The sequence below is a fragment of the Pezoporus flaviventris genome, unplaced genomic scaffold, assembly GCF_033815535.1.
Source record: "Pezoporus flaviventris isolate CSIRO_AGI_PZ_B2104156 unplaced genomic scaffold, CSIRO_AGI_Pfla_v1 ptg000040l, whole genome shotgun sequence".
Classification (NCBI taxonomy): Eukaryota; Metazoa; Chordata; class Aves; order Psittaciformes; family Psittacidae; genus Pezoporus; species Pezoporus flaviventris.
This window is the reverse complement of record NW_026892588.1, coordinates 2,555,979-2,579,187: the sequence shown is the minus strand read 5'-3', so window position 1 is coordinate 2,579,187 and position 23,209 is coordinate 2,555,979. Positions and strand designations below refer to the sequence as shown.

Sequence of the window (23,209 nt, the reverse complement as noted above, 5' to 3'; positions counted from 1 at the left end):
AAAGCCATTACAAGGTGAGTCACTGCTTTCACAGGATTACTGTGGCTGAGACAGAGCTTTGGGTGTTCCTTTAATTTCCATATTTGCTTGAAAGGAACAACAGATCCACATTAAAGCTGTTAGTGTTTGATATTACAAGAGAATTCAGAGTCTCTGCTCTACTTGATCATGGACAAATATTGCAAGATTGTCCCTATAAGCTAACAAACAAGAAACAGACTTTCCTGCATTACAGATGCTGTGAATCAAGGTGTCTCGTTGTGTATTCTCTCGGATGGGATTTAAATACTCAGAAAGACAACAAACAGAAGCAACACTAGGAAACTCCCTGTAAAGGACCATTCATCCTGCACTAGCTATTGAACAAGCACATTTACTCTCTTGGTTTTAATAGGTTTTGGATAGAGATTGACAGGTGACAAAAATATCAGTCAAGCCTGAGGATCAGGGTTTGCCCCTCACAGTAAATGTGAACCATGGGTTGAAATGAATTTGGACTGTCTGTATTATAAATTCAACAGGAGAAACTCAGTGTGTGAAGTACTCAAGTGCTGAATAAAATGTAGATTTCCTAGCCAATACTCTTTGTGCTAAAGAATTTGGAAAGATTTGTTCAGGTTAGGAAAGGGTCTCCAGCAGGCAGTAACAGGGAAAATCTACAGGAAATCTTGTTGGTTTTTTTCTTTTTTTTTTTTTTGCTCTGTTTTTGTTTTGTTGTTTTTTTTTTTAACTCATTTACTCTCTATAAACCTCTTAACCTGTCATGAAAGGCATGTGTGGCTTGTTATGAGTCTTTCACCCAATCAGAATCTCTTAAATACTTATGTAGGTTTTTTCTACTAAAGATTTTTTGTTCAGGCTTCCCTCCAGAGGCTGTTTATTTCAATTCTGGTTTGGTTTCTTAATTAAGGAGCCCAGATCTCACCGCACAGCACATAGCAGGTAGTACAACCATCCATCTGTAGCTTCCACATTTGCCTTGCTGGGAAGTCTGTTGTGCAGTTGAGTCAGTGTGGACCTGTGGCTGGGTTAACTTTGAGCTGTCCTACAAAAATGATGATTTTGGGGTCTGTAGATAATGCAGTGAAGCATAACGAGTTCTCTCTGTTTTCCACTTGAGAGTCTGTGTGGGATGAAACTGGAGAAATGATGTTACAAGTAATTTATTCCTTAGGGTTCCTTTTCTCTCCCCAGTTTCTTTCTATTCTGTCAGCTTCATTTTTTCTCACACCAATTACTCTGGCTTAAGAAATTACAAAGCTCTTCATAACAGCGCTTGAAGATTGGTACGTTTGCTGTATAAATTCTGAGGCAGACCTTCAGCTCCTACAAAATGAAGTAACTGAAGCCACAACCTTTTCTTGTCGGCTAAAGATCTATTGTATATGAGCTATCCACCATTTTTCCTAGGATTTTTAAAATGCTTGAGAGATTTTTAAAACAAAAGGAAGTGAAAAATAGTGAATGGTACACATAAGGTTGGGAAGCAGTAAGTTACTGATGGCTTGTTAAATGGGAAGTTATAGAAACTCAATATAGGTGTATGTACATGTCTCTGTGTACCCACATGTGTAAACTCTTGAAAGAGGTGTTGGGAAATAAATCCCATATGACCCTTACAGTCTATCATCAAACTGATCACATGAGATCAGTTAATAAGTAATGTAGGCAAGTACAATAAGACATTCTTCAACTACATCCCTGGCATTGTTTAAGGCCAGGTTGGATGGAGTCTTGGGTGACATGGTTTAGTGTGTGGTGTCCCTACCTATGGCAGGGGGGTTGGAACTGAATGATCTTAAGGTCCTTTCCAACTATTCTATGATTCTTCTGTTTTGCAATGTGAGCCTGTGGTGAAAACAGAAGCCTTTTGGAATTGACTTTTATAAGAAGGTTCAAAGTACTTCGGGTATTTAGAATTGAAGTCTTCCATCACACTCTTCCAGTAGGATTTTTCTTAATGGGACTGTGTTTGGACTACACCTTCTTATTCACTGGCTATGCATGTGGACTTTAGGAAAAAAAAAGTTTTAAGTTTTATTCTGAACTGAAATCAATACAAACATTTGTGGTAGATGCTTTAATTTGTACTTTCGAAGCACCCCACATTTATGTGTTCTTATTTCATTCAGGGCAGGTGAATAACTGAATGCCGAAGAAAAGAAGAAAAGCAGCAACATCCTTTGAATGATAGCTGCTCATTTGTTATACCACTTCTGTGTAAAATAAACAGTGTCTTCCTCAAGGGGAGAGTCACTGATATGACTGAGGCATAACAAATGTTTGAATAACAGTAGCAAAAGCAGAGGCTACAAAGATCTCTACATGGAAGGCTTTTAAATGATGCTGGCTTTGGCCTGCCTTTCCAATGACACGCAGTCTGTGTGATTGCCTGTCTGCTGGTCTGCTGAACTTGATGGAGTGGTAAAGACCTTGTAAATACAAACACCTAAAAGCTGTTGGGAGATCAGTGGCTAGGGAGAGATGAGGCCCAAATTGTTGTTGCTAGCTGAGGAAAAGTTGTAAGAGAAGTTCATGAGCTATTGGTTACTGTGGTTGGCTGTATGCAAGGATGGTCCAGACCTCACCACACATTAGAGCAAATGTTCTAATGCTCACTAGAAGGAAAAAGGGTGGAGAACAGCTGGTGGATGTGGCAGGAACTGGAAGAATTACAAGGTAGCAAGTCTTAGAAGTTGGTAACAGAAGTAAGCTGCAGATACTCTGGTGATGGGGCAATTTAGGATCTGAAACCTGGCTTTATTGGTTTGGTTCCTCATGGAACAGTTCATAATATAGTTTGTAAAAGTTGCTTTTTAGTGAATGATGGAGTATTTAGGAATAATGGAGTATTTCTGAATATTGCTGATGTTTTAGACCAGTAGAAGGGATAAGACCTAGTCTGGGTGTCAATGAAACCTCACTGGGGCCGTAACTGCAGAAAAGGCAGAAATTATACACAAAATGAAGAAGTAGCATCATATACCAGGAGTGTTTGTTCTATAAATAAATAAGCCAGTGGATTGAATATTTGTCCTGCTTTGGTACATTTTGTTTCCAAGCAAGCCATTATTAAAACACTTCTTTCGGCATCTTTACTGAAATCTGTTTCATTATGTGGTGTGTAACACAGGGAAAGCTGTGAGTCCAGTCGGTATCTTCAAAGTAGTAACTGACAAGTCAATGAAAGCAAGAATTAGTAGACTGACCTGCCTCTTCTTTCTTTCATTTGTCTTAGTACATTCATTTATCATTAGACATTCTGTAAAGCATCCTTATTTAATGGATACAGTCAGAATAGTTTAATACCTACTCTTATTTACTGCTTCTTATAATTGAATCAAGCAAAAATGTTCTTTCCTTTCAGACATTGACAATTGTCTTCAATTGTACCACACGACATCTAGTATGGTAAGATGGAGCTATATACTGCTGTTAAAAGCCCCTTGGACATTGCCAGATATATTGTGGAGTTGTGACAGTTATGTTTTTACTAAAATTGTTTCCTTAAGATGATGAGAGGACTGCGATCACTGTCAGTTTTTTCAGTCTAAGTTAAACCAGACAGATGTGATTCAGGCATATTCACTTGACAGAATGCTCTGAATTTACATGAGTAGGAGGCTCTTCAGATTAAATGCAATTCATCAAGGCATTACTCACAAGTAAAATACCTGTGTCAGACTGGCCACTTTTCCTTTAAGATGGTGGGAAAGTAATCTTAATGAATTCAAGAGAAATCTCTGAACTACCTGCACATGCCACCAGGTAGATAGGTAAATAAAGTCTCTAATTAGTTCCAGATGTAAACTTGCATGTGCAAGCTTGAAGGCTGAGTTAAAATTTATCTCATTAAATGTTAGTTAAAATCTTAATAAGAAAAAATGCTTAGTAAAGAGTAAGGTTCTTTATTGTTGCAGCATCATTTAGAAAGATTGTATATAGAAGTATGCAGCAGGCTCTCTGGAACATAGTTCTGTGATCTCGAGGTATCAATAACCAGTTATAGATTGTTTTCATGTGCTAGGTTCAAGCTTCTTGCAGAAGTATTGGTATTAATCCACATATGCTCAGATGGTGCATTACATATGATGGCTGCTGGTAATCATGTGAATGCAACACAATTGTCACAACTAGTAAGAGCTTGTCTTTAAATTTACAAAGCTGTGGTACTATGCATTAACTCAAATGTTTTGATGTTTCTGAGGTCCTGCAGGAAACGTACTGGAGAGAAACTCTAAGTTTGGTGCATCTTTATCCACAGAAAATTATAGCAGGAAGCAAGAGTGGAGTCAAAAATTAGACAGGTGCTGCCTTGAGAAAGGAATTTAAAGTATCGGGTTTGGTCATGTTTCCTTCCCTAGTAAGCACAAAGTAAAAAATAAGCTTGGTTTAACTATGCATGGTTGGATGAGTGTTGGCGAGATGGTGATAATGAATGGTTAGTTACTCGAAAGAGTATGCTGTTCATTTGACTCATGAAAGACTTGGGAATCTCTGTTAAAGTTTAGTGACTTTATATAAGGAGTGTATGAGCACAATAAATAGAAAGAAAGCCTTTAAAATTAGCAAATCCCCAGAAGATGAGATTGTCAACAAAGTTGGCTTTTTCTGCAAGTTACAGATTTTCATTTACTTGGATAACTTGGATGTAGCAGTGTGGTGAGATTAGCATAATCACTGAACATATATGTTATCCTAAATTTGATTTGGCAGTTGTTGATAAAAATTAATTAATTAAAGCAACTAGATGTTGAGTTTGCATTTTTTGTTTCAAATGAACTGCACTTGGTACACTAAAGCCAAAATGCCATTAAATTCTGACTTGTTGTGTTGTGGAGCTCTGTCATTTCACAGGTCACTTTTTTTAAGTCATTATATGTTTTTTTGAATCACATCAAACATTGGTTTGTTGATGTTCAGGTTTTTATTTGCAATCTAGCCTTCATTTAACCATTTGAATTTAAAACTTACTAATTTTAAGCAGTTATGCTTTTGTTAGCTAGCCTGCACAGTGATCTAATGTCTAGCATCTTTTCCCTGAGCTCTGATGGTCACTGGTTTTGAGGTTTTGAGATACACACACATTTTCATGCATACCTATATGTGGAATTACTTTTAAAGCCTGCATAATGATGTCTTGCACTAGTAACTTTTATGATTTTCAAGTGAATCAGTACTTCACAGTGTATTATGTCTTTGACTTTTCAATTTGCAATTGCCTATGAGAAGTCTGAGCATCTAACTATGATTTTTGAAAAGTCATTTGAAAGTCATCTCTGAGAATTGTTATTCAGTGAATTACTCCCAAGCTGTTAGTTGTTTTTACTTGAAATCTGATGGAAGACATGAAATGTGGTCTCTTCATTTAGGCTGGATTAATTGTCATTTTTTCTTCAGTTTGAACACTGGAATCGGGATTCAAAATCTGTTTTCCCAATAACATTGCATTTTATCTTTCTGGTAGTCTTTGTCTCAGTTGACTCATTTAAATAGTCACAAACGAATTTTAACATTTTTGTAAGTATATTATTAAGTGTTTTTAGGAAGTTAGCTAATTCTGAATCAACCTGGTTTTAAAGAGAACAACCAACGACAGAACTCTGCTGTGATCTGAACAGTTCCCTTCGTAGGTTAAAATGTACTTTGCAAACGGTTTTGTAAACACTTCTTGCAGAGTCAGTATGATTTCTACCAAACTCAGCAAGGAAAATTACTTGTGTTCCTGTACTGAATTGCTGTGTAGATGTTCAGTCACTCTAGGACTTCTTGGATAAAGAGCTTGTTGCTAAGGTTTTCATGGCTCTGGGACTCTTCATATTCACAACTCTTTCTTTTGTAGGTATTCTGGTCCCTCAGCTGATTCATGATTGAGGGCCCAATACTACAGATAAAGTTGGCCAGTCCCCTCTTAGGGACCCTAAGACTAAATAGTACAAAGCATACTTGCAGGGATTAATGGCTCTTGACTGGTGTCCTAGGAGCTTTGCTTGAGTTAAAAGTGCTAAATGAACCATCAAAATGTCTGGTACAAATATTGTTGGGGGGAAAAGCCAGACAAGGCTGAGGCAGACAAACCTGTTTCAGATCTGAAGCAGAAGTCAGTCCTGCTTGGAGATAAGGGAATGGTCAAGATAAACTCCTGAGGTCTTTTCCAGATAATTTTTACATTTTCCACTATTCTGTCAGGAACATAAAAAGTAAAACCTCAGTCAAAAGCATGTCTTCTGCCAGCAACACTCCCAGTTATGTAAAAATCTGTTGGTTATATTGGGAACTGATAGACCATGTGTGGTTATACCCTACATCCCTTTTTCTTAGTTCCCAAAATTTTTATAATCAGTCCAAAGCCTAAGGATTTCATACTGCTATCTAAATAAAATCTGATTTCATTATTGGCTAATGAAATATTATTAATGGCTAACAAGGTATTCAGGGACTAATACCTCATTGGTATGAAATGCTTAATGCCATGGTCAACTGCGCATCTAACATAGCAGTCTTCTTCCTAGGCTAACACATCTCTCTGTAAGAGTAAGGCATGACTTATAACTGTAGCCTTTTAAAGCACTTATAATTTATGAAGTTTTGCTGTGTTCAGTGACCATGTTGGTTTATCTAGAAGCGCAGTGATTCTGGGGCTGTGCATTGTCAGGTCACTAATCTCCATCCTGCACTCAGCCTATCAGACAGATGAGAATGACTCATTCCCTGCAAACCTCCTGTTGCTTAGTAGCTGTTTGTAATGTGAAAAAGAGTTGGGAAAGTAGTGGTGAGGTAAGAAGAAAAGGGCTGGGAATCAGAGTGTTCCTGGCTGCCTAAAAGGAACTTGTGAATTGAAGGTATTATTTGACCTTGTAATTGGTAAGGATTTTTTCTGTTTCCTCACAGGTGCAAGGTACATGAATTTACATGTTCTGCCCTTCGCTATTCTCTGCAGTACCTAGGAAAGTTAGTCATGCTGTGGGCCTTTATTGTATGCATTTATTTATTTATCACCTTGGTACCACTTTCTCTTTTAATAGTATCTGTTACCTAGGGAACTGGCTACAGCACTGCACATTTCTTCCTCTGTTTTTGGTGCGTCATCATGCTCCTGTATGCCATACACAAAGTTCCCAATAGTGTCTGAGGAACTGTATGTCTGCAGCGTGTTGTGCCAGGCCTGCATTACAGCACTGGCACCAGCATGATGACTCAAATAAAAGATGATGCAGGAGCAAAAGAGGAATAATAATTAAAAAAAAAAGAAAAAGGAAAAATAATAGCTCTGTCAGTGCATTGAATCTTGCCATAGGTAGGCTGAATTTCTTGTGGATAGGTGGATTTAATTCCCAGTATTTAGTTGGGATAGCTGTAGAAAGTTACTTAGCTTTTTAATGAAAATAAACTGCATGAACAACATTTGCTTCTAAAATGAAGCATCCCAGTCCTAATAGCAGGAGGTAATAATTTGCCCTTCAAGGGATGCAACACAGATGGAAAGACTGAGAGACTGAAGAGTAGCTCTGAGGGCAGGAAATGTTAGCTATGGGAATGCTTCAGTGATCTGACTTCTTCTTTGTTAATATGAACAGGCCTTTATGGTTGATTGTAAATGGATTGCTTGGTCCCAACTATGATTCTCTGCAATTTCTTCTCACTTGAATAACATATGGACAGTTCAAATTTTTATTAAGTCTTTGACTTTTAACAGGTTTAAATCTCAACCACTTCTCCTCAATCCTAAGGACTTTTCTTTGTTTTGAAAAAGGAGATGAGCAACAAGTGGTTAGCTCTGATGTATAATTAACTTCCATGTTTCAGATGAATGCTAAGCAAAACAGCAATACTCACTCAGCAGACACAGAGTGTTTCTATTTATCTAGAGAACCCCAAGGGCTGCTGGTAATGACGCAACTCACAACATGATTTACACCGAAGTGGCTAAGCATTTTACAAATAGCAAAAGGTAGTCTCTTGAGTGCAACAAGACTAAAAAATAGAACCAAAATAAACTGGTATTTACAAAACGAGGACAAGTTTATGGGTTTATGTTGTGGGGGAGAGAAGCAAAATTCAATTTCTGGACTGTAGCAATTTGTGAACGTACAAGTGTGCATAACGTTGATTTAAATACCTCAACTAAATTAGAAAATCAGATGCCATATCTCAGCCTCAGCCTTCATCCACGGAGTATGTTTGTAAGCTTCTGAAATCACAATGGGGGTCTTTAAATTTCTGGTTTTGTAGTACTGAAAATGTTTCGAAGTTTTTTTATTTTGGTTTGTTGTTTTTTGGTGGTGTGTTGTTTTTTTTTCCACTCAATGAGAGTTTGAAGTGAGAAGTTCCCTTTTATTGCTCAATATATTTTATTGGTTAACTGGAATTTGATTCAGTAATTGATGGATGTTGAAACTGGGGAGAAAATGCATTGTGTGTGAATCCTAAAACTGCGGGAAGGTGGAGCACCTGTGGTAAGGATATGGTCATTTGCAAACGGTACCTGTACTTCATAGAAGTGCTGCAAGAACTGAACATGACACTCATGAGAAATAAGGATACAAGATTGGCTTTCTATACAAATATTTTTGCTATTCTCTCTTAACACTTGCACATACTGTGTGACAGCTGTTTAAGTAATGAATAGGCGGGATAAAATTTTCACTGTAGTTGTCTTGGCCAAGTAGTTAGAGAATATTTAAGCTTAATAAGCCTCCTGATAATTAAGCTTTAATATTAGTAAGGATGGTAATTACCCTATAATGTTCAGTTGTGATGAAACTGCCACTGCGTAGATGCAAATAGCAAGGCTACAAGAACAGTTGTTTTGTTGTTGCTGGGGCTTTTTTAATTAAGAAAAAAAACAAGAGCAAAAACCATGTTAGTAGTATATTTCTTTCTAAAGTGCAACAAGAATGCTGGAAAGAAATTTACACGCAAACGCAGAGCCTCCAAGCCTCCTCGGTTTTAATTCGGGTCTCTCGAAAGACAGACACAGAAAACATCCTTGATCCAAAAAACTACTACTTAAAAGCAGGGAAAGCATATCAGTCTTGTAATTCCTTTGGAAGTCTTGCTTGCTCCTCTGTATCAGAGTTAACTTTTAACTGACTGCCACCAGCAACAAATTACAGCAGTTCCTTCTGCACATGAGTCAGTAAGGGATGGCTGAGTCAAACTGTGCCCTGATCCTTCCCTCCCACTCCCTGCCCAGCTGCTGCCTGTTTACTCCTTAGGGTACAGCCCATGATCCTGGAAGCCTACAGAGACAGTTAGAAATAGTGGATGCCTTTACTCCTCTGCATGAGAAACATAGGTGAAGTTTGACCGCAATACACCATGTCAGCATGAACGTCAAGTACGTTAGCTCCTGTTCAGAAACAGGACTTGAGACTTTGCTTAAAGCTGACCATTTCCACTGAACTGTGTCCTCAGTGATTGCTCTGGAGGGTGAAAACAGAGGTCTGTAATCTGGACTGTGTGGTACACCAGGAAGTTTAACATCAAATGTACTCTAGCTTCAGAGTCCTGAATTTTTGAAACATTTCTGTAGCAATGTATTTGGTATTTATATCTTTACCCTATAGCTTCAGTAACAGATTGTGTTTGTTCTTTTTCTTTCAAGATGGAGAGGAAAATGACAGCAATGATTCTGACTGCATTTTCAGTGTATTTATTGCTTTATTCTTGAGTTGTTTCAGACATATTCCGCTAAGGCACTGAGTGAAGCTTTGTTGTGTTAGGCTGCTTCTCTCCCACAGCCTGGTATACTTTCTGCTTTAATCCAGCATTGTTTCAGTTTGCAGTCAGGTTTCTCTTTCCCTAATTTCAGATCAGTAACTTAGCACAAGAAAAATAAAGTCTTTGTGTTGTTCAGGATTCCAGGATTTGATTTCTCTACTGAATCTCTCTGTTGCTGTTTTTATGCCCAGTAAAAGCACTCTCCTATTTATAAACTAAAATTCCTTTAGCAAAGTTTGCTAGGAAGAAAAGTGCAACTCCTCCTCTGATGGATGGTCTTTGTGTTGTTTTTCTAGGTGTGTAAAGTAACTCAATGTGCAAGGCAGCCCTCTAGTAACTGGAGAAAGACCGCTACTAGTGCCCCCCCCATGGGACTGATGGAGCATAAAACAACCTTATGTAAACAAAAATCCTGGTCTTTCTTATAATAGTATGTTCATTTACCTACACCTTTGACTCTATTTGCAGTTGGCATCCCATGCCGAGATTTAATCTGTATTCAACTAACTTGAAGTAGTAACCATTTTGTGACAAAATCAAATCACAGAACTGATCTTTGTGCCAGTTTAGCTCACACCATAACCTGGACACTTGTTAAGTTAACAGATGGAGAAATGTCAAAAAGTAAACTAATGAAAAAAGAGCAGCTTGTATTCTCTCAGCTAATAGAGAGAAATTACTGCAAGAGCCCAAAACCTGTTATTTGGAGTCCTTTAGCTGTGAAAAAATAGATGACATTTGATCAGAGATTACCCAGATCTGGAGCTAGCCCCGTGCAGAGGTTTCTTAGGTGCAATGTCCCCTGCTGATCTGAGAAGGGCAGTGAAGTCCTCCCGCTTCAAGGGCAGCTCCTTGCTGGCAGCAGGAGTCCTACATGCATCAAGGTGCTGTGAGGCTGTCCCATAGGCTAACCAGCACTTTTGGGCGCTCAGTAATATTGGGACTCTTCCTTCCTTCTTGAGCTGCTCCTGGAGGCACTTAATTTGCTGCTCTGCTCCTCTAGGAAGAGATGGGGAACACTCAGCACTACCACTGCTTTTGAAGAGGCAAGCGCTGTGGCATAAAAATCAAAACTTCTGTCACAGTGTGTTAGAGCAGAGATTTGGCTATTCTGGTCTGGGTCAACACAATTCCTGACTGCAGTTGGCAGACTGAGCTCTTTTAAATGGATCAGATAGGTGAGAGTTTATAATAGTGACTGTCTACTTGACTACTTGCTTTATTAGTTCCGTGCACCATGAACCTTTCTTCTGTCCAGTTAAATGTGAAGATGAGACTGGTCAACTGGGATCTGAAGACATGGTAGTATTAGCTTGTACGTGCAGGTTCTTTTCTGGATAGTTGATCCCTTAATACAAGCATATGTTAGATGATTGCCTTCTGCAGGGTATAGTTCTGTGGTTTTAATTTGTGAACATGAAATGTGTAGACCAACACCCTGAGTCATCTAACCCTTAATCATCCTTCAAGCAAATCCATAGACTACTCTGCAAAGTGTGGTAAGTAGTTAACACATGAATCGATAGCCCTGTATTGTGTTGACTTTATCTTAAGCCACAGTCTTTGCTAATGACAGCAAGGGGAAAGAAGAATCTAAAAATATCTGTGGTGTTGATATTTCAGAACAGGAATCCTGCCTGTTTCTGACTAGCAGAAATCCCACCTGAGGCCCTGCGACTGGTTGTTGTGAAAACTACAATTTAGAGGAATCATGGAAATAATGCAACTCTTCCTGGCAAATTCTTTGTCACAAAAATCATTTGGCCGAATTAATTGGCTTGATTTAGAATTCAGGTGCTTTGGGCCTTAACAGTAATACTCATTTGGCTTGAATGGAAGATACTGGAGAAGATAAATCAGTCAGTCATTACTGGCATAACAAATGATGATCAAATTAAAGATGATGTCTTAAGGTTCCTCTCTTTTTCCTCTGTGTGCATATTTAGCACACCAGATGGTTAATGCAGTCATAATAAACTGGTGGGAATATTTAATTAAATGTGTTCCTAGGGCATTAAATGTAGGGTATTATTCTTTGGCTGATGATCAGAGTAAATATTTTGTTAATAAGGGAGTCCATGTAGAATATTGCTGGTAGTACATGAAAATCACATTTGGGAACAGAAATGTGTTCAAAGCAGAAATTTCTTCACAAAATTAAGACATCTCAAGTGCTAATTCTTTTTATATGTGGGGTTTTTTTTCCACCGCCGATTCACTATTGGTCATTACTACCCAATTATTACAAATAGCCTGAGAAATCATTCTAAAATTGATAGTCATAGAATGGAATGGATCTAAGTTAAAGTCTGTAGGCATTTAATTGGCAGTAGTAACATTTTCACTGCATACTGAAGGGATTGGATGGAACACCGAAAAGCACAGTTAAGATCATCGTTTTTGTTAGGGCAGTGATGGTTCCCTGGTAGGGAAGGAAGCCCATGTGCTCTTGTTGGGGGTTAATTCTGCTCCCTCTGTGACATTCCAGAGGACTGAAAACATCTTTCCATGATCTGAAAATCCTGCCACCCCAGGTATGCAAACATCTACTAACCCAGCAGTGATACCCCTGTGTCAATAACTTTTCCACCCTAACCAGTTTTATATCATTACTTTCTTTACTCCCACAGAGCAGCTTTTTTGCCATGTGAAAGCAAGATTAGTAGAATGAAAACAAGGATAAACTTGGTCTATTAAATAGGCTAGTTAATAACTGAAGGGGGAAAGATGTGCTAGAAATACATACCATCAGTGGGCAGCAGAGCTGAAAAGCACACTGAGTGCATCTATCTTGGAACTGGGTAGGTCATGCTCTCTAGCCAGGGTTTTCTTTTGAAGACTACTTATATTAGCGGCAGAGAAAATGATTATCTAGTTGTAAGAAGCCTGAGAACTTAATTCTGAAGGACACTCATTTATGGGGGTGTTAGAAGTAAACCATCTTTTCTCCAAACCTCTCCTGACCGAATTAGCGTGTGGTTTTGAAAGAGTAACGAGACCTGCCATTTGATGCTACCCCATCTCATGATGGGAAAAGCAAAAGCTTGGATAGGTGGTGTTGGGATGGATAACTAATGTCTCTTGATTTCTAGACACGTACATGTATCTATATATTCCCAAATAGAAACACGATTGTGTGCACACAGCCTGTAGGCCTGTACTAAAAGTCTGTACAGTTAAGCACACAAGTCTGTATTTCTTTGAGAAATGGCACGTAGACAAGCTAGCACAGAATGTTAGTCTGCACTCTTTGGTTAGACTGGATTTTGTTAGGACTGTGTCAAACTGCATAAAGACAAACTGATTGGTAAGAAAGGTTTTTTGCTAGTGTTGGCTAAGTTGACTTACTGCAGCAATAAAATCATAGGTAGTAGGATCCAGTTAACAGAAAACTGAGAACTAGCAAATCCCTCCAGAAAGCAGAATACTAAGTATGATCAGTAAAAGTACCCCATGGCAAACTAACAGCAAACCCCCACTGCTATACAGCTTCTTTATTTCCTTAGAGATCCTCCCTGCCTCAATGCTCTCAGATGCATCTAAATTCACAGATGAACACTCTCTGCACCAGGGACGATGTGAGAGTTGTTTGTTTCTACGGTTTCTGTTAGGTTCAGGATCTTCAGTGACATTTGTAGTCATTACAGTCATGTATGAATTTGCAGTTGTAGCTATTTTTAACAATTGTCTTACAGTTAAATCTCAAGAGTACAGAGCTATGGAAGTGTTATTTTTTGGGTGTGTGTGAGGTGTTCAGGTTTTTTAATGCGTTTGGAACCACAGGGTATCAAACCCCGCTTAAGCAGCGAAGCCCAGATGGGTAGATGCCTTTTGAAGGGGTCCAAATGGAAAAAAAGTGTCTTAAATATAGTGCATAAGTTTGGTTACAACAGTAAATATTTACTATATAAATATGGAATCTGGACAGTAAAAAAAAAGAGAGAGAGGAAGAGAGGCAGTGCAATTTAATGTTTTATTTAAACAACAGGTAACGGATTTGAGGAAAGAAGAATTAAAATGGGATTTGTAGAAAGCTGCCTTCCTCATTTCACTTTTACAGGGATCATTAGTCAAATCCTGTACTGCTTTGATGCACTTCCACTGCCCCCACCCGTGAGCTTTGCCAGTTGAGACCAGCTAAAGCTGTCTGATGTAATTCTCACATTCCTCATGCTGTAACCTTTAACCGTATGGTTCTCATTATTTAAGTCTGAGGGATAGAAAATAACTCCTGCTATTAGAAATTGGTTTTGAGCTTTGATTTGGAGTCAGTAGCTGAAGAATTGAGGGGCACAGAGCTGGAAATGAAGAGGCCTTTGCTGCTTTGCCACAGGCTTTCTCTGTCACCTGAGCAAGTCATTTCATTACCCTGTACCTGCTTCCCAGCCATATGCAGGGATAATAGCTTTTCCTCAGCTTATTGCAGTGTTCTTAGGATAAAAACTTTGAAGGGATTAGGTCCTGTAGCTGAAGGCTTTAAAAAGCACTTAGGATGGATAAAACAAGTTGCTGAAAGCAGCTGTCAAGGTCCAAATGTAAACTGTACCAAAGTCGCAGTGGTGGCCTGGCATCCTCCTGGTATTCATGTCGTACGCTTCCCTTCCCTAGCCTGATTAACACCAAAAAATTCTCCTACATAGCTCACACGCATGAACAAAACTGGAAGTGTGCATCAGGCAGTTTCCTAAAACATCAGATACACAGTCATCCTTAATGTTCTTTCAACCAGTGCTTAAATGGAAAACGAACACTGGATATCTCCGGTTATCTCTTAGAGTTGCAGTTCCCTTGAACTAAGAGTTAAATAGTAAATTGCTTCCAAAATATCCAGGTGAGATAAGAAGTCTTAGTCATGATTTTGACCCACCAGTTTCCGGCCCAGCAAGTAACCAGAAGAACAGGATGTGTGAGTCAGCTGAGACTATTTCACTGAATTGCTAGGACAGTCCCAAAGATTTCTTCCAAAGTGGCTGCGCACATACACAGATCCAGCTCCTGCTGTCAGTCAGCCAGATTGCTCATGTGTGAAATGAAGCAAAATCTGGCATGAAGGGGAGAAAGAATATAGTTCATGTTACATAGAGAGTGACCCAACTGCCCAGGCTCTAAGTGTGTGTCTAAGAGTTGTCCTGAAGTAAGTGTACTTGTCAGTCTCCCAGAGTGTCCCCCAAAGAATATTTGCTAGGGATTTATTCCCTTTTAACAATAATAGAGCTTTGTTCCCCTGTCAAAAATAATTTGACCTGTTCTTGAGAGTAAAGATTCTCACCATCAATGGTAACCTTTTTCCTTTTCTTAAAAACAAAACAAAACAACCCCTAAATAAAAGTGCACAAGTGTGTTGGCCTGATGGCTAGGGGCGCAGTGATGGAGCTTTTATATGGGTTTTGCATTCTTTTGTAGCTCCTCAAAATAGCGTCAGCCCACGAGAAATTGGACTTTAAAGTTGTGATGCTTCAAGTCTTTCAGAAGCAAACCTTTCTAAAATAGTGCCAGTGTTCTGCATAAATTTTTTTTCAATAATTCTGATAAATTATAAACTGAGATAGCACAGTTCAGAGGCAATAATAGAATGATGTAAATGTGCTAGACTTTCGTTCTAGCATTTTTGCACTAAGATATCCCAGGAAACAGTGGTGTTTTCCAGGGATGTAGGCCTTCAGTTCCCTTCTTTACTAGAAAACTCAGGTTCAAAGACAAACTCTTAACAGATGCCTTGTGTGACTAGAGCTACATTAGCTCACTGAGGTACTGCCTTCTGCTGCCGACAGACGGGATGCTTTCGACAGAGCTCAAACACTTGTAGGGCTGAGCTAGAAGCATGGAGACCCCTCTGTTTTGATCTAAAGTGCCTTAGGAAGTTGGGAGAAGCGGTGATGCAGGTGTCTCTGTGCTTATTTTGTCTATTTTGGATATTACATGCTATCTCATGACAAGAGAGGGCTCATTCCTTGTTGACCTGCAACAGCTGCTGGTGGCATTAAAGTCACATGCTTAAGGCCTGACTTCCTAGAACTGGTGCTGGCCCCTCTGCAGCATGTCCTGAATCTCCTCTGGTGAGCACTCTTTATTGCTCTGACCCCCAAGGCTGTGAGCAAGGCAACTGCTAGTTGCTGTGTAAGGAGAGCACAACTCCAGAGACAAAAGTAGCTCTGCACTGCAGTCAGCACCCAGCTCTGGTTTCTCTTCTATTAGATTTTATGTAATTAATTCAGATGGGTATGTTAATCACAAGCTTGCTGTGCCTTAGCATTAAGGCAGCCATTTCTTTTTGGCAGTTACAGTAACTCCTGTTGGGTGGTCAGGGCAGCTGTACAAACACAGTTTTCCAATCCATTCCTCCATTACACAGGGAGCAGAGAAGCCCCAGGAAAAGCAGCTGAAACCAAATTAGGTGGCAGCAAGGATACCAAAGGTCAACCAACTGGAAAGTACCTACTTTGTGCCAAATCAGTTTAAGGACGGCTTGGGAGGTGCAAAACATAAAGGATTAAAATTACTGGGCAGGGAAGGGGTATGGCAGAGCACTGAACTTTTATCATGCAGCTGTGACCAAGAATACCACTGCACTTATAAGCTATGCTTACGAGCGAAAACACTAGTGCCAGGGAAAAACACTTCTCACGTGCTTCCCTTCTGTAGTCTGGGATGCTAACAGCACATTGTTCAAGAAGGGAGCTCTGTTAACATTTGTAGTAGCGAACAGTGTGACACAATGTTTTCATAGGAAAAAAATCTGCTGTGTTGGAGGGAAAAAGCCTATTTACTGCAAATAAATTTTACAATTTCAGTTTTAGCTCTGCTGTTGCACCAAGAACTCCCTTTGAATTTGTTAATGCTCCAGGGGCATCTTGTTTAGCATTATTTGAGTCTGATATATATTATAGTCAGATTTTGATCCTTTGTGAAAACAGTGTAAACTCAGAAAAAAAATCCTGTTGGGATCCTGGCCCATGGCCCTTCAATGGGGTAATTCCATTGCAGGTGGCAGCAGCATCTGGTCTTTTATGTTTTTAACAGGGGCTGTGAGGTCCTCAAAGGATGAGCAATTTGTGTACAGCTCAGTTTTTTTTATTTCAGCTGAAGCTTGATAATGACATTCTTACCTATAGTTAAAAAAGAAGTGTAAGATCCAGCACTGCTCTGTGTCTGCAGACAGCTGCTCCATCACAAACCCTCAGCATGTCTGCCAACACCAGCAAGCTGGGCGGTGTGATTGACACGCTCGAGGGAAGGGATGGTACCCAGAGGGACCTGGACAGGCTGGAGAGGTGGGACTGTGCAAACCTCATGAAGTTCAACAAGGCCCAGTGCAAGGTCCTGCACATGGGTTGGGGTAATCCCAAGCACAAACACAGGCTGAGGGAGACTGGATGGAGAGCAGCTCTGAGGAGAAGGACTTGGTGATGAGAAGCTCACCATGGCCCAGCAATGTGTGCTTGAGCCCAGAAACCACCCGTGTGCTGGGCTGCATCCCCCAAGGGTGAGCAGCAGGTCAAGGAAGGGGATTCCCCCCTTCTGCTGTGCTCTGGTGAGACCCCCCCAGTCCTCATACACCACTGGGGCAACAGCACAAGAGGGACATGGAGCTGTTGGAGCGAGGCCGGAGGAGGCCAAGGAGACGCTGCGAGGGCTGGAGCAGCTCTGCTCTGGAGACGGGATGAGAGATCTGGGCTGGTTCAGCCTGGAGAAGAGAAGGGTCCTGAATGGGGAGAACTTAGAGCAGCTCCAGTGCCTAAAGGGGCTACAGGAAACCTGGAGAGGAGCTTTTGACAAGGGCCTGTAGTGACAGGACAAGGGGGAATGGCTTTAAACTGACAGAGGGGAGATTGAGATTAGACATTAGGCAGAAATTCTTCCCTGTGAGGGTGCTGAGGCACTGGCACAGGGTGCCCAGAGAAGCTGTGGCTGCCCCATCCCTGGCAGCGTTCAAGGCCAGGTTGGACACAGGGGCTTGGAGCAACCTGCTCTAGTGGAAGGTGTCCCTGCCTGTGGCAGAGGGTTCGAACTGGATGAGCTTTAAGGTCCCTTCCAGCACAAACCATTCTGTATTACTGGGAGTCCGTGAGGGTCTGCATTATCTGTAGAGATCTTGGCCCACAGGTGATACTGCCAAACTGAATTTTGTAGTTTAAGGTACCTTTGTGGAACTAACTTTAGTGCCCCATAGTGCTTTGATAGTGTATTAATGAGGCCATAATCCCAGCAGCATTAATCAGACCCCAGGATGTCAAAGGGAACGATTCACGGAGAAACGCTGTGTTCTTTCAGTCTGTCACTTTGGCTTTGGTAATGCATGAGTGGGATTTGTGATACTTTTCAGTTCACATGCTTAGGGATTTCCTTTGCAGCTTCAGGAAGGGGTTTATTTCTCTGCAGGAAATAGTGATAGGGGTCTCTTAAAAGGAAAAGTAAGGTTGCACAGGTTAAAGTGTGGGTGTGAAGAATGACTGGCTAAGATTGAAGGACCCTGTTCTGGCTGCAGGGTGAGTTGTCTGTACAAGCTCGTGCACTGAGACAGACTGGATCTGTTGCTGGATTTTAAGGGATTTTTGCTTTGCCTTTTGTTTAAGAGCAGGCTGGGGAAAGCCAGTGTTGATGCTTAAGAAAAGGGCTGATGTGGGTGGAGTTGATCAGGGCTCTGTTCACGGTATTGCTGCAAATATTCATCCAGGGTCCATGGCAGATGTTTGAGCCTGGCCAGCTGCTCTGGTAGGGCATTTTGGTGACCACAGGTGGGGTGGTTAAACACTGGCTGGATGCCTGAGGTGACTACCCCCTGCTGTGTGCAGTTCTCACCCCCACTTCCTTCTCCATTTCTTTCTCTCTCCTTTTGTTCATCTTTTACCCGGTTAGCTTCCAGCCAAACACCAAGGAGCAAGGGAGCGCATCACTCCAAACACTGAGGAGGAAGGCAGGGTCACAGCCCTGGCCCCTGTAGATCAATACAAAATACCCAAAGGAGAGTCTGTTCCTTTAGTGGGACATAAGCTCTGCCCTGCTAGTCAGGCCTGTGATCAGTTTGGCCATTGGCCTCATTTAGGGTAGATAACCTGGAATGCTTGATGTTTAAAAGGCAGCATGGGAGGGGAAGTGTTTGATGTGGTCCTATCAAAAAACAGTGTGAAAAATAATTGCAGCATGGGAGGGAATGGGACACTAGGAATGGAAATGTCTCACTAGTGGGCTGTGAGACAATGGAAAACTCCTTTTAAGAGACAGGTACTCCTGACTTGTTCCAGAAAAGGGATAGTAAACAAGTGAAGATGGTTTCAGTCACTTTTTATGTTCTCTGCTTTTGACCTAGGTCTGCTCCAGCTCCTACCCAAGGTCCCACCAGTGCTGGGGCTGGAGGGCCACCTCCTGCTACCAAACGGCTGCAGCAGACGCAAGCCCAGGTGGATGAAGTAAGTGGTTCCAGGTGATTTTTTGCTCACTATAAAGGTGCTGATGTGGGTTTGGTTTGTGTGTGTCTGTTTTTTTCTGTAAGATACTTTTCCTCCCTAGCGATCCAGTAATTCCTGCTCATTTGAAGGGAGTGAATCTAGGAAATAAGATTATATGGCATTTATGAGGAGGCAGACTGCACAAGAGATATTCCGCATATGAACATCCTTGTACCGGTAACACTCCTGCAGAATAAACATGGGCATTGTGCCAATTCAGAAATTCATCCCAGTCGGTCAGGTTAGAAGGAGAAGTAATAGTGGAACCAGCTCTTTTAACATGTTCCTGAATTCCTGGAGGTTAGACGCTAATCTCGCAGACTGTTTCACAGGGACAGACCATCGGTTTCTCATGGATAGATTCAACCCATGAGAATTGTACAGTTGAAGATGCTGTCACGTGTGGGTTTCTTTGGGGATAAATTGTGATAATTAATCAACTGGTTTATGGCACCTGTCTGGTCTGTTAAACTTTGACCTTCCAATGAGATCTTTCCTGGTTTTCTTTCGTGTCGTGTAGGCAGAAAACCTGTAGGTGGCACCACACACCACAACACTACACCCCTGCGGCTGCTCTGCTCCAGGCGATGTCGCGCGTAAGCACTTCAGACCCAAACCAGAAACTCCACAGGGGAATCAGGGCATCGATTAACAGAAAATCTTTGGTCTTCGTAAAATGACTGCCATTTTTAATGTTATCTCAACGCTGATACAGTATTTCAACTATATCCATGTTGGGTTTTCCCCTCTGATTCCTCCAGGCATCCTAAATGTTATTTTCTAAGGCCCAGATCTTGGCTTTAGTCTAGACAAACATCTGTTTCTGTAAAATAAATGCAGTCTCATCTGGACAAGTGCTCATTGCAGCCAGGTTAAAATCAATAAATAGTTCTGGGCGTAAAAAAAAAAAAAAAAGACAGGATGAGTAGGAAATGTTACAGTATTTTGTTTCAGCATTTTCAAGTAGTTTGAATTTTTCACTATGAAACATAGTACCAAGACAACATTCAGCTCAATACTAGCTAAGAAATGAAAACAAAAGTGTCTTTCATTTGATATGAAATTAAGTGCTTGGAAAGTTTTGATTTGGAAAAGTAAGAAAGAAAATTTGTGTTGACCAAAACATTTGATTTTGTTCTAGGTTTGGTAGACGAGTGAAACTAATGTTTTGAGGCTTGGAACAGCATTTAACCCTGTGCCAGTCCTTTCAAAGATTCTTTCACTACCAGCTTCATCTCACTGTGTTTAAATCATGTATTTTTTTTAATAACTCTGGGGTTTTGCATGTAATAGTTAAATTACATTAAGTACAAACCACATGGACTTCCTTATTATAGAGTGTGAGAAGTAAGAGCCCAGCAATTGTATTCGCTGCTACAATAAGAGGACACTGCTTTACTAAGTCTGGTATACTGTCTAACGTTTACATTGGGGATGAATTTGTAAAGGAATGCTACTTAGAGTTATTGCCTTGCTAGAAAGAGACTTTTTGATCCAACATATAAGATATATGCACGAAAAGGCCTTACCTATTGTGTACTGGCTGCACACACATTTCTGCTGAGGCTGTGAAATGAGGAGGCATGAGCTCCCTCCTACACTTCAGGCTGAATTTTCTCAGGTAATATTTTCTCCTCCTCCACTTTGAAGCAGGACTTCAAATTATGGCTGGGAAGTCATCTTGTCTGAGAAAGAACTGCAGAATGAGTAAATCCTTTGGTCAGGAAATGCATACAGTTCCCTGCACAATGGCCTTTATCTAGCCAATTTCTCTAGTTCAGGTAAGGAAGTTATATTGAAAGTATAGAGAGAATAATGGCTTGGTCTTAGTGATGACAATTTGGATGTCAACCAAATCATAGTATAGCGGTCTCCACCAATTTTCTGTATTTATAGTGAAGTGGCTGGTTGTAGGCTAAAAGAAATCTAAAGTTCTAGTGAAACTCATTACAGTATTTCATAATGTCCCCTTATTTTTTTACCTTTAAAAGCATCTGAGCACAGTCTAGCTGTGTTTATTTTGTTCTCACTGTGTCTGTTTCCATAGGTATGGTTTTTGAGGCACTGTCCAGGTAACTGTCATCACATGCCATAATGGCAAATGGCTGGTTTCAGTATGTTATGTGACATTACAGAGTGTGAACATATGGGTGACCCTCAGCTTTCCTGTGTGTAATGTAACATGAGGCTGTGTCATTGCAGGTGGTAGACATCATGAGAATGAACGTGGACAAGGTGCTAGAAAGAGACCAGATGCTATCAGAGCTTGACAACCGAGCAGATGCATTGCAAGCAGGTGCCTCACAGTTTGAAACCAGTGCAGCCAAACTGAAGAGAAAATACTGGTGGAAAAATTGCAAGGTAAGGAATAGAAAATCTTGTTAAAAATCACTTAATGGCATACATTTCTTCCACTTGCATTTAATGGCCTCTGCTTGCAGGATGGCATCTCTAAGTGGTCTCTTCCTGTACATGGCAGAAAGAGATGCCTTGCCCTTTAGGTTCTAGGTTAATAAGTCAAGCAACTTTGATCTTTACCAGAACTTATTATTTCAATAATTCTGCAGTCTATACAATGTTAGATACAAATTCTGATGTTTCAGTCAGTGCCTGCAGATAGGGATGGGAGAACAGTCTATGTTAATTCATCTCAGCTTTCTGTGTGAACTGCAAAACCTGAATAGATACAGTGAATTCTGGTGTAGGAGAAAAGAAGCCTTTTTCCTTCTGGCAGGATCATCAGCCTCTTGATCTTTCTTCAAGATGGTAAACTACAAAAAAATTAGTTATTTTCACAGAGTGCTGTGAGAATTGAGGAAATGAGAGCCCCTTTTGAAAAGGGGCAGCTTAGAATAGAGCAGGACTTTAATCAACTAGCTGCCTCCTCTGCAAAGTCTCATCTTTCCCACTAGCAGAGGGAACTTCACTCTCCTTTGATTTTTCAGACCTCAGGAGTTGTGTTTTCTAGACCTGGAAACTTCAGCTCCTTTTACTCATATAAGACCCCATATTCTTGCTTCTTTCTACTTCTGTACCACCAACATGAATGCTAGGCCAAAAGTTCACCTTCATTTTCATTTCTCTTCAATACCAACTTTGCTGCTGACCATTCATGTCCACTCAGATAAAACCACCTGTTCCCAAAGGAGAATCCCACAGGTATCCCTCACCAACCTGTTGCCTGCTTTGTCTCTTCAACCCACAGTGCTATGAAAGGTAAAGCAAGATAAAGTATTCTGGGTTAACTACATGCACAAACATGCCAGAAATAAGTGGCTGTAGGCTAGAAATTCAGCTGATCAGTTCCTCTGGGCTTCTTCTAGCTGTTGCCCAGTTGCTTTGTCTCACAGTGCAGGAAGCAGGGCTTGTGGGAGCTACAGATTTTGAGTTAGGTTCACCCATGCTGACTGCAGTCACCACAGTGACCTACACTACACTAGATTTTCAAAGGTACCTTCATTTTCCCTTTGTCATTGTCCTTTCCTGCTTTACCTTGACAAACAGAATCCCCTTGTCCTTCCCCTGGCTCTGAAATCACCTCTGGAGTTCTTTGACTTCAGAGGTTTACTTTTGAAATGGACAAGGTTGGTCACTGCATCTTAGCTGATGGACAAGCTTGGACAAGAGGCTATGTCTGTTGCTGGTGGTCATCTCTTCCTGAAATATACCCTAAATCTGGGGCCTGAACAATTCTGTTCCAGCAAGTCTTTGCAAGAATTAAAAGTGCAAGGAATGACCCACTAAGTAAAAGCAAAAACCTGAGGGGTTAATGTTTTTCATGTGAAAACCTGACTTTCTCTCTTTTTTCTTGCAACTTTCTTTTTATAGATGATGATCATCCTTGGTGTAGTATGCGCAGTCATTCTCATTATAATTATAAGTGAGTAGTTCATTTCTCTTTTGTTTATGATCTCAATAGCTCTGTGACATGTGAAGTGCTGATTTATTTTAAAAAGACAGAAAAAATTGATATAAAATATTTAAAGTGATTGATTTGTCAAATTCCCCTGTAGTGCCATGTTGTTATAGTGAGAATTACT

At 40.5% G+C, this 23,209-nt stretch overlaps 2 protein-coding genes across 2 annotated transcripts in view; one reads left to right on the top strand and one right to left on the bottom strand.

The window, feature by feature from the left end:
* The window catches only part of CUNH17orf50 (chromosome unknown C17orf50 homolog), a 62,815-nt gene that overhangs the window by 24,622 nt on the left and 14,984 nt on the right, over window positions 1–23,209 (bottom strand). The window contains exon 2 of the transcript XR_009745539.1: window positions 20,699–20,865. The gene's annotated coding sequence lies outside the window, so the exon portion shown is untranslated. The remainder of the gene's footprint in view (window positions 1–20,698; window positions 20,866–23,209) is intronic.
* LOC133275469 (vesicle-associated membrane protein 2-like) overlaps window positions 1–23,209 on the top strand; it is a 42,099-nt gene that overhangs the window by 16,780 nt on the left and 2,110 nt on the right. Inside the window, exons 2-4 of the mRNA XM_061465442.1 lie at window positions 19,031–19,130; window positions 21,372–21,530; window positions 22,998–23,049. Of these exons, the coding sequence (XP_061321426.1) occupies window positions 19,031–19,130; window positions 21,372–21,530; window positions 22,998–23,049 (311 nt within the window). The remainder of the gene's footprint in view (window positions 1–19,030; window positions 19,131–21,371; window positions 21,531–22,997; window positions 23,050–23,209) is intronic.